The sequence below is a fragment of the Oncorhynchus keta genome, chromosome 31, assembly GCF_023373465.1.
Source record: "Oncorhynchus keta strain PuntledgeMale-10-30-2019 chromosome 31, Oket_V2, whole genome shotgun sequence".
Classification (NCBI taxonomy): Eukaryota; Metazoa; Chordata; class Actinopteri; order Salmoniformes; family Salmonidae; genus Oncorhynchus; species Oncorhynchus keta.
In genome coordinates this window covers 12115192-12128876 of record NC_068451.1, presented here as the reverse complement: position 1 = coordinate 12128876, position 13685 = coordinate 12115192, and the positions used below count along the sequence as shown (strand labels likewise).

At 41.4% G+C, this 13685-nt stretch overlaps 1 protein-coding gene across 1 annotated transcript; it reads right to left on the bottom strand.

The window, feature by feature from the left end:
* Positions 1 to 9418: 9418 nt before the first annotated feature.
* On the bottom strand, positions 9419 to 13471 carry LOC118364452 (induced myeloid leukemia cell differentiation protein Mcl-1 homolog). The gene is made up of 3 exons (XM_035745995.2): positions 12810 to 13471; positions 12386 to 12636; positions 9419 to 12258 (listed from the first exon to the last, which is right to left on the bottom strand). Exons 1-3 carry the CDS (start codon positions 13291 to 13293, stop codon positions 12142 to 12144), a joined length of 852 nt encoding a protein of 283 aa, XP_035601888.1. The 5' UTR covers positions 13294 to 13471; the 3' UTR covers positions 9419 to 12141.
* Positions 13472 to 13685: the final 214 nt, after the last annotated feature.

The following is a 13685-nucleotide window of genomic DNA, read 5'->3' as shown; positions in this document are numbered from 1 at the left end:
CCCCCCCAAAAAAAAAGATTTAAGTAGTACTTTGAAGTATTTTTACTGAAGTACTTTACACCACTCTATACCGTCACACAACTTTTTTTCCCTTGACCATGTGGGCAATTCCGTCTGTGTTATTTATCCCAATGTGCCCTATTCAATTGGATGAGTTGGTGTCATACATGCTCCATAGATAGAATGAAGCTAGGAATGTTAGCTAGGGGCAAATAATATCAAACCTGACCATTTGATCCCAATCAATCCATGGTGATGCTTTAGGTGGTTTTTATCACTGTTTTGAAACACAGGCGAGGAGAGACACAAAACCCTTTGACCCCCACCCACTTAATGGATATATAAAACAACATTACACCTGAGAGCGTTGAGGGCAAACAGGTCTTGGCCTGTTGCAGCTTGACCTCAAGAAGCTAAAAGCCATGGAAGGGGTCTACAAGTCTATTTAAATGTTTGCCATATAATCTCTATGCAAACATGACACCAAGACACCATTACAAAGGCACACACTGTTACAGTGCAATGGGTTCATATGAGTTTGAGTTTCTGTGAAGTCAAACAGTGTCTAGTTTAAAAACTGCATTTTCAACTAGTTTCATGGTAATTCTCTGGTATTTAACAAGTACACATAGCAAAGCGTTAATACTGGATAAAGATTGAATCCTACTACACCGGCTCTGATGCTCGTCGGACGTGGCAAGGCTTGAAAACTATTACGGACTACAAAGGGAAAACCAGACGCGAGCAACCAGACAAGCGAAATGCCTTTTATGATCGCTTCGAGGCAAGCAACAGTGAAGCATGCAGGAGAGCACCAGCTGTTCTGGATGACTGTGTGATCACGCTCTCGGTAGCCATTGTGAACAAAACCTTCACAAACAGGTCAACATTCATAAAGCCGCGGGGCCAGACGGATTACCAGGATGTGTGCTCAAATCACTCGCTGTCAAGTTTCTTCACTGACATTTTCAACCTCTCCCTGAGGTTGAAAAGTCTGTAATACCTACATTTTCCAAGCAGAACACCATAGTCCCTGTGCCCAAGAAAGCGAAGGTAACCAGCCAAGTGCTTTGAAAGGCAGGTCATGGCTCACATCAACAACATCCTCCCGGACACCCTAGACCCACTCCAATTCGCATACCACCCCAACAGATCCACAGATGATGCAATCTCAATTGTACTCCAGACTGCCCTTTCTCACCTGGACAAAAGGAACACCTATGTGAGAATGCTATTCATTGACTACAGCTCAGCGTTCAACACCATAATGCCCACGAAGCTCATTACTGAGCTAAGGACTCTGGGACTAAACACCTCCCTCTGCAAGTGGATCCTGGACTTCCTGACGGGCCGCCCCCAGGTAGTAATAGTAGGCAACAACACATCTGCCATGCTGATCCTTAACACTGGGGCCCCCCTTGGTTCCCATTAACGTCAACGGGGCTGTAGTGGAGCGGGTTGAGAGTTGTCCACATCACCAATGAACTATCATGACAGTCGTGAAGAGGGCGCAATAAAACCTTTTCCTCCTCAGGAGACTGAAAATATTTGACATGGGTCCCCAGATCCTCAAAAGGTTCTACAGCTGCACCATCTAGAGCATCCTGACCAGTTGCATCACCGCCTGGTATGGCAACTGCTCGGTAAGGCACTACAGAGGGTAGTGCGTAAATGCCCAGTACATCACCGGGGCCAAGCTTCCTGCCATCCAGGACATATATAATAGGCGGTGTCAGAGGAAAGCCCAGAAAATTGTCAGAGACTCCAGTCACTCAAGTTATAGACTGTTTTCTCTGCGATACCGGAGCGCCAAGTCTAGGACCAAAAGGCTCCTCAACAGCTTCTACCCCCAAGCCATTAGACTGCTGAACAAGTCATTAAAATCTCCACCGGACAATTTACATTGACCCCCCCAACCCCCTGTACACTGCTGCTCCTCGCCGTTTGTTTGTTACCTATGCATAGTCACTTCGCCCCCAACTACATGTACAGATTACCTCAACTAGCCTGTACCCCCGCACACTGACTCGGTACCGTTGCCCCTGTATATAGCCTCGTTATTGTTATTCTTATTGTGTTACTTTTTATTATTACTTTTTATTTTAGCCTTCTTGGTAAATATTTTCTTCTTCTTGAACTGCACTGTTGGTTAAGGGCTTGTCAGTAACATTTCACGGTAAAGTCCACACTGCTTGTATTTGGTGCGTGTGGCAAATAAAGTTTGATTTGACTGTGTATAGACACACATTACACTGTGGCAGTTGAAATAATGCATTTGTGACTCTCAAAAGAGTTACACAGTAAATGGAATGACCACCTATGCATGCAACATGAAACAAATTATTAAAGGTAAAAGTAAACCATTGACATTAAACACAATGGTGGATGTCAAATCACTAGAGTCACCTATAACCACTGCAAAGGGGGGAATTGTCCTCAAAGATGGGTGTTGCCTGGTCTCCAAGTTAGAATCCACAAAGAACGCTGTGTTCTGGCTGGATTGGTATTCTTAGTAACATAACATGCACCACCCACTGCTTCCTTCCGGTATGTTATGAGTTGGAATTCTTGGGAACATGTTACACCCCTACTGTAGGGAATATTTGTCTCTGGACTGCACTGTTGTCCTCTCACAGAGGGTGGGAAAACAGGCCCAATGTGCCCTCACATCTGAGGTTTACTGCCCTCCCTGAGACTACACTGTACTGAGAAAAGGGACAGTTAAAATGTATCTCTTGTGCCAATAAGTTTGAAAAAGTAAACATGTAAAGTGTTGATCCCATGTTTCATGAGCTGAAATACAAGATCCCAGAGATGTTCCATACGCACAAAAATCTTATTTCTCTCAAATTTTCTGCACAAATTTGTTTATATCCCTGTCAGTGAGCATTTCTCCTTTGCCAAGATAATGCTTTCACCTGACAGGTGTGGCATATAAGATGATTAAATAGCAGATTGTAGACAGCTTGTACGTCGTTGTGTGGTCAAGCGGTTTGCTGATGTCAACGTTGTGAACAGAGTTCCCCATGGTGGTGGGGTTATGGTTTGGGCAGGCATAAGCTATGTACAACGAACACAGTTGCATTTTATCGATGGCAATTTATGCACTGAGATACCTTGACGATATCCCGAGGCCCATTGTCGTGCCATTCATCCACTGCCATCACCTTATGTTTCAGCATTATAATGCATGGCCCCATGTTGCAAGGATCTGTACACAATTCCTGGAAGTTGAAAATGTCCCAGTTCTTCCATGGCTTGCATACTCACCAGACATGTCAGCCATTGAGCATGTTTATGATGCTCTGGATCGATGTGTACGACAGCGTGTTCCAGTTCCCGCCAATATCCAGAAACTTCACACAGCCATTGAAGAGGAGTGGGACAACATTCCACAGGACCACAATCACCAGCCTGGTCAACTCTACGCAGAAGGAGATGTGTCAGGCTGCATGAAAGCAAATGGTGGTCACACCAGATACTGGCTGGTTTTCTGATGCACGCCCCTACCTTTCTTTTAAGGTATCTGTGACCAACAAATACATGTCTGTATTCTCAGTCATGTCAAATCCAAAGATTACTGCTTAATGCGTTTTTTTCAATTTACTGATTTCCTTATACGAACTGTAACTCAGTAAAATCTTTGAAATTGTTGCATGTTGCATTTATATTTTTCAGTTGAAGGCAAGGTAGTCCAAAAGTGGAACAGCAAATTATTCCTACAAAGGCAAGACAGTCCAATGCAAGATTAACAGTTCAACTGACAAAGACAATGAATGTGCTTTACATTTGAGGACATGACACATTTGTACCATGTGGATGAGATGTGAGCTCAGCCACATGGCCATGCAACTCTGAGTGTGTGGGATTGGGTTCAGAGTTCACACTGAGGTGGCATGTATTACTGCACTACGGGAACTGGGCAAACTCTAGAATTCCCAAGGCTATACTCTGGCCCTGCACTACATCTCATGTCATATTAATCCAAAGTACCAGTGCACCATTTGATTCAGAAGTAAAATGGACTGCGTATAAGATTAGTCTCCATTCTCTCTGCTGTCACAGATAAACTTCTGTGTCAGCTGACTTCTGGGAAACTGTTGCTTTTTAAGTTTCAGGGGCAGGACTCAGTTGGCTGTTGCTAAGGGGAAGTGGAGAAACTTTCAGCCAATCCCCAACTTTGCTTTATTGAAAACTGCAGTTAAAGCCAGCCCACTTGTAGAAGTTACATAAACTTGCAAATAGCCTAAATCCAAATCTTGTTGAGAAAAAAATATTTTTTTGTGAGAGAAGCTTTAGTGAATTAAAGATAGTGAGTGACCTGATTTAAAATATAAAAAAAATAAGCTTTTAGCCTGTTGTGGTTATAGTCTGAGACATTCCTTGATGTTAAAGTTAGGCCTGAATGGGGAGGGTAAAACTTCCACATTCCAGAAAGAAAAGACTACAAACTACTTAAAGCATATACAATACAAAGTAGTTGATGGCATAGAAACAAACCTGTTTACAACATGCTCTAAACCTGTACAACTTTACAGGTGACAAAGCTCTGCTATGCAGTGTTGACTTTATGCACAGGCAGGAAATGGCAAGAGAGAACAAAGGTAAAATCTGGGACACCTTATCTAGTGCGCTACCTATTTTTCTTTCCTCCGGTAAAGTCTGTTTTAACATACTGTAGGTAAACATGGCCTCAAAAGGTCGCTTTGAAATGTCCTTGTTTTCCATGAAAACATACATGAAATGTGTTGCAAAATTAATAGGAAATATAGTCAAGGTTGACAAGGTTATAAATAATTATTTTTAATTGAAATAATAAATTGTGTCCTTTCAAGCTTTACTTTCGTCAAAGAATCGTCCATTTACAGCAATTACAGCTTTGCAGACCTTTGGAATTCTAGTTGTCAATTTGTTGAGGTAATCTGAAGAGATTTCACCCCATGCTTCCTGAAGCACCTCCCACAAATTGGATTGGCTTGATGAGCACTTCTTACATACCATAAGGTCATGCTGCTCCCACAACAGCTCAATAGGGTTGAGATCCGGTGACTGTTCTGGCCACTCCATTATAGACAGAATACCAGCTGACTTCTTCTTCCCTAAATAGTTATTGCATAGTTTGGAGCTGTGCTTTGGGTCATTGTCATGTTGTAAGAGGAAATTGGCTCCAATTAAGTGCCGTCCACAGGGTATGGCATGGTGTCCAATTTGTAAGTCGCTCTGGATAAGAGCGTCTGCTAAATGACTTAAATGTAAATGTAAATGTGTTGCAAAATGGATTGATAGCCTTCCTTCTTCAAGATCCCTTTTACCCTGTACAAATCTCCCACTTTACCACCACCAAAGCACCCCCAAGCAATCACATTGCCTCCACCATGCTTGACAGATGGCATCAAGCACTCCTCCAGCATCTTTTCATTTTTCTGCATCTCATAAATGTTGTTCTTTGTGATCCGAACACCTCAAACTCATCTGTCCATAACACTTTCTTTCCCAATCTTCCACTGTCCAGAGTCTGTGTTCTACTGCCCATCTTAATTTTTATTGGTGTGTAAGAGATATAGCTTTTTCTTTGCAACTCTGCCTAGAAGGCCAGCATCCCAGAGTTGCCTCTTCACTGTTGACGCTGAGACTGGTGTTTTGTGGGTACTATTTAATGAAGCTGCCAGTTGAGGACTTGTGAGGTGTCTGTATCTTAAACTAGACACAAATGTACTTGTCCTCTTGCTCAGTTGTGCACCGGGGCCTCCCACTCCTCTTTCTATTCTGGTTGGAGCCCGTTTTTCACTGTTCTGTGAAGGAAGTAGTACACAGCATTGTACGAGATATTCTGTTTATTGGACATTTCTCACATGGAATAGCCTTAGTTTCTCAGAACAAGAATAGACTGACGAGTTTCAGAAGAAAGTTATTTGTTTCTGGCTATTTTGAGCCTGTAATCGAACCCACAAATGCTGATGCTCCAGATACTCAACTAGTCTAAAGGCCAGTTTTATTGCTTCTTTAAATCAGCAGTTTTCAGCTGTGCTAACATATTTGCGAAAGGGTTTTCTAATGATCAATTAGCCTTTTAAAATAATAAACTTGGATTAGCTAACACAACGTGCCATTGGAACACAGGAGTGATGGTTGCTGATAATGGGCCTCTATATGCCTATGTAGATATTCCATTTAAAAATCTGCTGTTGTCAGCTACAATAGTCATTTAAAACATCAACAATGTCTACACTGTATTTCTGATCAATCTAATATTTTAATGGACAACAAAATAGCTTCAAGAACAAGGACATTTCTAAGTGACCCCAAAGCCATGCCATCATTTTCTGGAATTGTCCATGCTGTTTAAAGGCAGTCAACTTAGTGTATGTAAACTTCTGACCCAAAGAAGAGCGATACATTGAATTAGAAGTGAAATAATCTGTCTGTAAACAATTGTTGGAAAGATAATTTGTGTCATGCACAAAGTAGATGTCCTAATCGACTTGCCAAAAGTATAGTTTGTTAACAAGACATGTTTGAGTGGTTGAAAAACGAGTTTTAATGACTCCAACCTAAGTGTATATAAACTACCGACTTCAACTGTATATTATATATATTATTTTAGGCCTATATTTATTTTGTTTGCAACTATAGTTGTAGTGTTTCCTATTTACCTTTTTAGATTTGATACATTCATATTTTATATTTTGTTACATGCTTAATTGAATATTTGCACAGGTTCTAAATAAAATAAATAATCAAATATGAGTAAGTACCTTTTCATTTGTTGAGTATAATTCAAAATGTAATAATAAATAGGCCTTTAGATGTGGTCATTTTATATAAACTATTTATTAATTGAATTTACAGAAAATGTGCTATATCGTGATATGTATCGTTATCGGGATATGAAATGACCTATAATCGGGATATGAGATTTTGGCCATATCGCCCAGCCCTACTAGCAAACACAACTGATTTAAACTAATTGCATTTTTAACTGAAAATCATGACTAGTTGATTATTAGAGTCAGGTGTTACCTGGAGCTGGGTCAAAAGTGTGACACCAAATCAAGCCCCCAAGGACTGGAGTTGCCCAGGCCTGAGTAGCAAGTGCTTGGCAATGCCCACAAGAACGAGCCCATTGGTGACGGTAAACATGGTGGCTTCCAACGTCATTATCAGGAGGGTTAGGCGAGGTCTGATGTGAGCACCAGTCACCATGGAGAGGGCCTACTATGAGACCTCATAAGACCTCTATGGGTGTGTGTTTGTGCTGTAACCAGAGACGACAGAGGAGATCTGACAAACAGAACTACCCCCCCCCACACACACACACACACACACAGAGGGATCATGACTAAGCGCAACATAACCCTTTGAAAGGATTCCCTAAATTGAGGCTTGAAATAGCTGCATCCCTCCCCCACAACAACACTGTTCACATTAAATTAGATTAAAGTACAAAGTATGTTTAATCTAGTAAAGTGGTTCCCAAACATTCTATAGTCCCGTACCCCTTCAAACATTCAATCTCCAGCTGCGTACCCCCTCTAGCACCAGGGTGAGCACACTCTCAAATATTGTTTTGCCATCGTTAGCCTGCCACACACACACACACACACACACACACAATACATTTATTAAACATAAGAATGAATGTGAGAATGAGTGTGAGTTTGTCACAAAAAAACAGTGTCAATACTTTGCCCCTTGATAACCAAGCTGTAAAAGCGTTACATGGCCGCTGCCCATATCATTACATAGTGCAGAAAATACATGAGAGTTCAGGGGCCTTGCTTTAACAAAGTAACACAGTTAACCATTTTCACTGTAGTGTCCAAAACATATTTCAAGCTGTCAGGCATTCCCTTGGCAGCAAGAGCCTCTCGGTGGACGCTGCAGTATACCCAAGTAGCGTCGGGAGCAGCTGCTTGCACGCATGTTACCACTCCACTATGTCTCCCTGTCATGGCTTTTGCGCCATCAGTACAGATACCAACACGTCCATTTGATGTCACAAAGCTGTACAGTACTTTCAAAATATCCTCTCCTGTTGTTCTGGTTTCCAGTGGTTTGCAGAAGAGGATGTCTTCCTTAATTGACCCCCCATAAACGTAACAGACATATACCAGGAGCTGTGCCAGGCCCGCCACGTCTGTTGATTCATCCAGCTGTAACGCATAGAATTCACTGGTTGTATGCGAAGCAGTAATTGTTTCAAAACATCTCCCGCGAGGTCACTGATGCGTCATGAAACAGCGTTGTTAGATGAAGGCATTGTCTGTATAGTTTTTGGGGCTTTTCCCCCCAGCCATATCCACGACAGCAGGACGAATTAAGTCCTCCATAATAGTATGGGGCTTGCCTGTCTTAGCCACTTGATAGTTGACCATATAGGATGCTTCTAGCCCCTTCTTATTAATGGCATCTGTTACTTTTATATACGTCTTACTACTCAAAAGTAGTCTTCATTCTAGCTGAAAAAAACTCTTGTGGGTTGTTTTTCAAATTGGCATGTTTTGTTTCTAAATGTCTGCGCAAGAGTGAAGGTTTCATCGAGTTGTGAGATATGTGCAAAAGTACTAACACACTGTGGCTGAGGAAAGACACTACTCCCAATATAAGTGAACCCCAAATCAATGAAGTTCTCATCATATTTGCACCTCTACAATGGTCCAACGTCCCAACAGGTTTGGTGCTTTCCCGGGTAAGGGGGCAGTAGCGCATTGGTTGCATCAGATTCACAACTGTCAGTGTCCTTGCTAGCTGGGCTAACAACAAATGTAGAATTACTGATGCTAGCATTGGATGCGCTCCCGGAGTCTCCTCTTCACTGTTGACGTTGAGACTGGTGTTTTGCGTTTACTATTTAATGACGCTGCCAGTTGAGGACTTGTGAGGCGTCTGTATCTTAAACTAGACACTAATGTACTTGTACTCTTGCTCAGTTGTGCACCAGGGCCTCCCACTCCTCTTTCTATTCTTGTTAGAGCCAGTTTGTGCTGTTCTGTGAAGGGAGTAGTACACAGCATTGTACCAGATCTTCAGTTTCTTACATGGAATAGCCTTCATTTATCAGAACAAGAATAGACTGACAAGTTTCAGAAGTTATTTGCTTCTGGCCATTTTGAGTCTGTAATCGAACCCACTAATGCTCCAGATACTCAACTAAGTCTAAAGACCAGTTTTATTGCTTATTTAAATCAGCATAACAGTTTCAGCTGTGCTAATGTAATTGCAAAAGGGTTTCCTAATGATCAATTAGCCTTTTAAAATGATACACTTGGATTAGCTAACACAACGTGCCATTGGAACACAGGAGTGATGGTTGCTGATAATGGGCCTCTGTACACCTATGTAGATATTCCATTAAAAATCAGCCGTTTCCAGCTACAATAGTCATTTACAAAATGAACAATGTCTACACTATTTCAGATCAATTTGATGTTATTTTAATGGACAAAAAAGTGCTTTTCTTTCAAAAACAAGAACATTTAAGTGACCCCAAACTTTTGAACAGTTGTGTGTGTGTATGTACACACAAACACATACACTTGTTTTTTGTTAATGCGAATCACATTTGTATTTGGCATACCCCGGACAGCATTGAGCATACATACCCCAGTTTGGGAATTCCTGCTCTAGCATATTGTTGTTTCCATACCACCTTTCATTACCAAAGAAAATCCTCTTTACCCGAAGTATGGCATGCTCTGACACAGGTAATGTGAATTTGATCCAAGATTTGCCTAGATGAGACTAGTGAGTCTTCTACAGTGTAGTCATGTCATCATCTCATTGACAACCTCATAAATTACACATTTCACATTTGGAGAACTGTTCTTGAGACAGAGTGCAAACACAAAAGTGAACTCTCATTTCCCCTCAACTTGCATCACTACGCTCTGGGATATCTCCAACTTCCCTTGGGTCCAGCAGAGGTCAAACAATACCTGCTCTGTGGCTGATTTCCATAGCTGTCTAAAAGCATGCCTGATTAGATAGGCCAGCAATGTGCAATGCTTCCTTCCGCCATGACCCCCCCCTCGCTCCAGTTCTCCTCCTTAAGCTTTAGGTGAAAGCCTCAGCTACAATAACCAGTCTGGTTCTGACCGTTCTACATGTATACACTATCAGTGACAGACATATGCAAAGAAAGAACAGGGGTAATTTCCGTCATTTTATGGCCTATGTGCAAGAGGATTTCAATGACGTAATTTTATTTTGCATATCATTAAATTAATTGAGACTGGATGCATTACATCTTGTGGCACTCGGTGATAAAATACTGCTTTGGTATCAGACATGATTAAATATGCAGAAGAAACTCAAGTTGGTAAATTAGTGTGAGCAACAAAGGATGTGGGTAATATTTGCTTCAACTGTTGCAAAGCTATGATTGTGGCGCAGACAGAGCTGTCGGATGCATTATGTGGAAAATTCTCAAACGTAATAGCTAAAAAGGTGGTCACTGACATTATGCAACATTGTAAAAGACCTTTGGACTGCTGTTAACTTATTTTATTGACAACTCAGAGGTTGAGGCACCCAAGAGGTTCTGGTGGACTTAGTTTAATAATTATGTTTCTGACAACTGAGGCTGCAGCTGAAGTGATACCGTGGCAAAGGTCTGCCTATGACACACATATAGGCGTGGTTACCACAGAAGTTTAATTTCTAGGAAATAACCTCACGGTGCATGTTTGGGGATGTGGTGTGAATAAACACACTTAACTGTGTGTGTGTAGATGACTATGTACAACACAGGAATTCATTTGTGTATGGGTTTACTTTTCAGCACCAGAAACTAGCACAGTGCAAAATCTCCCTCCCTTCCGAGAAGTAGTCTCAAAAGTTCACAGCAGGTTAACAGTCAAACTTCTGCTTTGAGACAATTGCAGCCACAAAGTGAATAAAGTCACATTCTTTATTCATTGCAGTCACAAAAGTGAATAAAGTTGCATGATTTTATCCTTTAAATCATTTAACTTCAGGAGACTACAGGAATTTGCCAGCAAGATACATCAGGAGGGTTAGTGCTAGTTCGTTGGGGTGGAACTGTGGTACACGTTCACTGTCCAGATGATCTTGCCTCTATTGAACCAATGCCAGATACCATGTACAATCTTTATGCTCCTATTTAAAACATACCTGCGAGCACATTTCATTTACATGGATATCATTTGGAAATGAAACACTTCAAATACAAATCAGCATAGTCTTGAGAATGGAATTTTCAATTGACTTTCAAACAGGTCCCCCCTTCCCCCTCCCAGTAAAGCCTAGTGCAACAGTCACAAGATTTCATTAACCAGGAAGTCACACTGCAACCACACAAATGCATTGCCAGGCAAGACTGGAAAATCTACCCCAAGGAACAGGAATACGGACTTATGAATGTGGTGTAGGAGAGCTAGGGGCTTTATGACATACATGCATGTCATAAAGACCCTAAGGCAATTAATTGCATATAAAATAAAGCCTTTCTGCTGTAAGCACTTTCCATTTTCAACGCCCATAACCTGGGTATACCTTCTTAGTTGAATTCTAAGGCCCTCAGTGGTCAGTTCAATGCAGGTTCTGCCTTTCTTACACCAATCCCTGTATGTACATGTATGACTAATATCACAAGGACTAGAACAAGTCATTTGAGCCAAATTTATGGTCAGAGGCAGAACTTTGCCATTGTGAATTATAGCTACTAGCTAGTGCTTTTCCATCTTGATTACTTAAAAAGAGAGTTGACAGTTTGCAAATTAATTAACTTTGTACGAGTCTAAATTCAACTATACATTTATTACAAAAATAAAATGTCTGTACTTTTTACATTAAATAAAAGCGCCATTTAACAAGTCCATTAGATTTAAGAAGTCAGATTAATATATTTGGAGACTGTTACCAAATATCCTCAAATGACCCCTCAAACAAGAAAAGGCACCAAAATGTTGATGCGGGAAAAAAGCAAACTTGAGCTTGACACCAAAGCATCGTCCCAATTCAGTCCTTCACTATAATCCAACAGACTGACCCTCTTCTTTGACTAAGCAGGACATCACTGGGTACTCATTCCAACCATGGTGCTATCAAGGATTTCAGAGAACTTGCAGGCATAGTCCATTTTCTTCGTTGAAAAAAAGTAACAGGTAAGTATTGTTCAATTCACCTGATCAACATGGCAAGTGTTGCCCCAATCCCAGCAACTCCAGCAAAGGCTAGGAGGGTGTTCCTTACCGAGGACTCAGGATCTTGAACATGAAAGAACTCTACAAATCCATTCTGAGAGGGAGACAAAAGGCAAAATTTGGTTCATGATTAGCTATTGAACAAGTAACCTAAATAAGATTAACTATCCTCAGATTAGCTCACATTTTCAAATGACTAATGGAACACATAGATGACTCACCCAAGCATTGTTTTTGACCAGCCAGTCCCTTTGGTCAGAGAGGAGGTATGTGGCAATCTCTTGGCCCACCAAATCAACGCAGTGTCCCCTGCCACTCTCCTTCAGGTGCTGGCTCACCACTGCGCCAAATGCCACCAGGCTGGCGATGCGACCCCAATTCGTGATCCCATCACTGAACATGGTCTTGGCCACAGAATTGAGGACGCTCATGTCATCGCATCGATCAACCAAGTCAAGTTTGACGACCATACCTAAAAATACATTTAAAATCTAGGTCTCAGTAAAACGAACTAAACATATTACTGATAATATTGCTATGCTATTAATCAAGTTAGCGCATGAACTCAGTACCACTGTCAAACAGAAAATTAGGATATACAGTACCATAAGGATCTATAGAGATCCTTCCTGTAAATCTACGTACCATTGTATGCATATCGATGCTTTGCTATTACGTCCTCCACCACTCGCTTCATGGTCGTAAGAGGCTTGCTTTGCTTCCATCGAGGCTGAGACAGTCCTGTGTAGTCCCCCAAAAAAATCTCAATGAGTTGTCTGGTATCATGTTCCAATACTTCATCGCCCGATTGACAATTCGATAGTTCAGGCCCACATTCTGACGCCATTTGAGGAGTGCATGGCAAAGAATCGTCATTGTTGCTTCGGTCTGACAAATGATTATCGAGGACGTTGCTTTTCACGACATTCACTCCTAACGTCGTGGGTCGTGGTGGAGTATCGCCGGTCCCATTTCCCAAGTCCACTTTAGACTTTGGTGACGCCCCAGCACCTACGGCCCCGTCGAAATAGTACGAAGGGCCAGCATCATCAGCTAGGTACGAAGATCCTCCATTTTGAAAATGCAACATCGTAGTTGTGGCTCGTGTAATCGACTTCGACAGACTCATCTTGGCTTAACTTTTAGATAAAGAAACAAGCGTTTGATAAATAAATAAAATATACACTTCTAACTGTTATTTTACGAAAAGCTAGCGGTTAGCTACTTTGTTGCTCAAATATCACCCACAAATATCACCCATCGTTGACTGCTAACTACAACAGTGAGTCTGGTGCGGAAATGACCAACCTTTTGTCGTGTAATGTTTGAAAAGACAAGTGGGAGGGACTTCGACTGCCTATCCCATTGGGCCCCCTCTTCCTTGAATTAGCTTTACAAATATATCTATATGTTTTTCCAATAACATTCAGATAAAAACATCCACGAAGAGGATATAAAAATGCATTCTCTCTGCATTGAACGGTACAGATAAATTAATTTTACGTTTTGATTGGCTGGGGA

What these genes read in the sequence shown, in the direction of transcription:
- LOC118364452 (XM_035745995.2), bottom strand. Translation starts at nt 13,293, where the DNA reads ATGAGTCTGTCGAAGTCGATTACACGAGCCACAACTACGATGTTGCAT. An exon ending in GCATCGATATGCATACAATG is followed by an intron (nt 12,637 to 12,809) that starts GTACGTAGATTT and finishes ATGTATTTTTAG; the next exon opens with GTATGGTCGTCAAACTTGAC. An exon ending in TGGTCAAAAACAATGCTTGG is followed by an intron (nt 12,259 to 12,385) that starts GTGAGTCATCTA and finishes TCTCCCTCTCAG; the next exon opens with AATGGATTTGTAGAGTTCTT.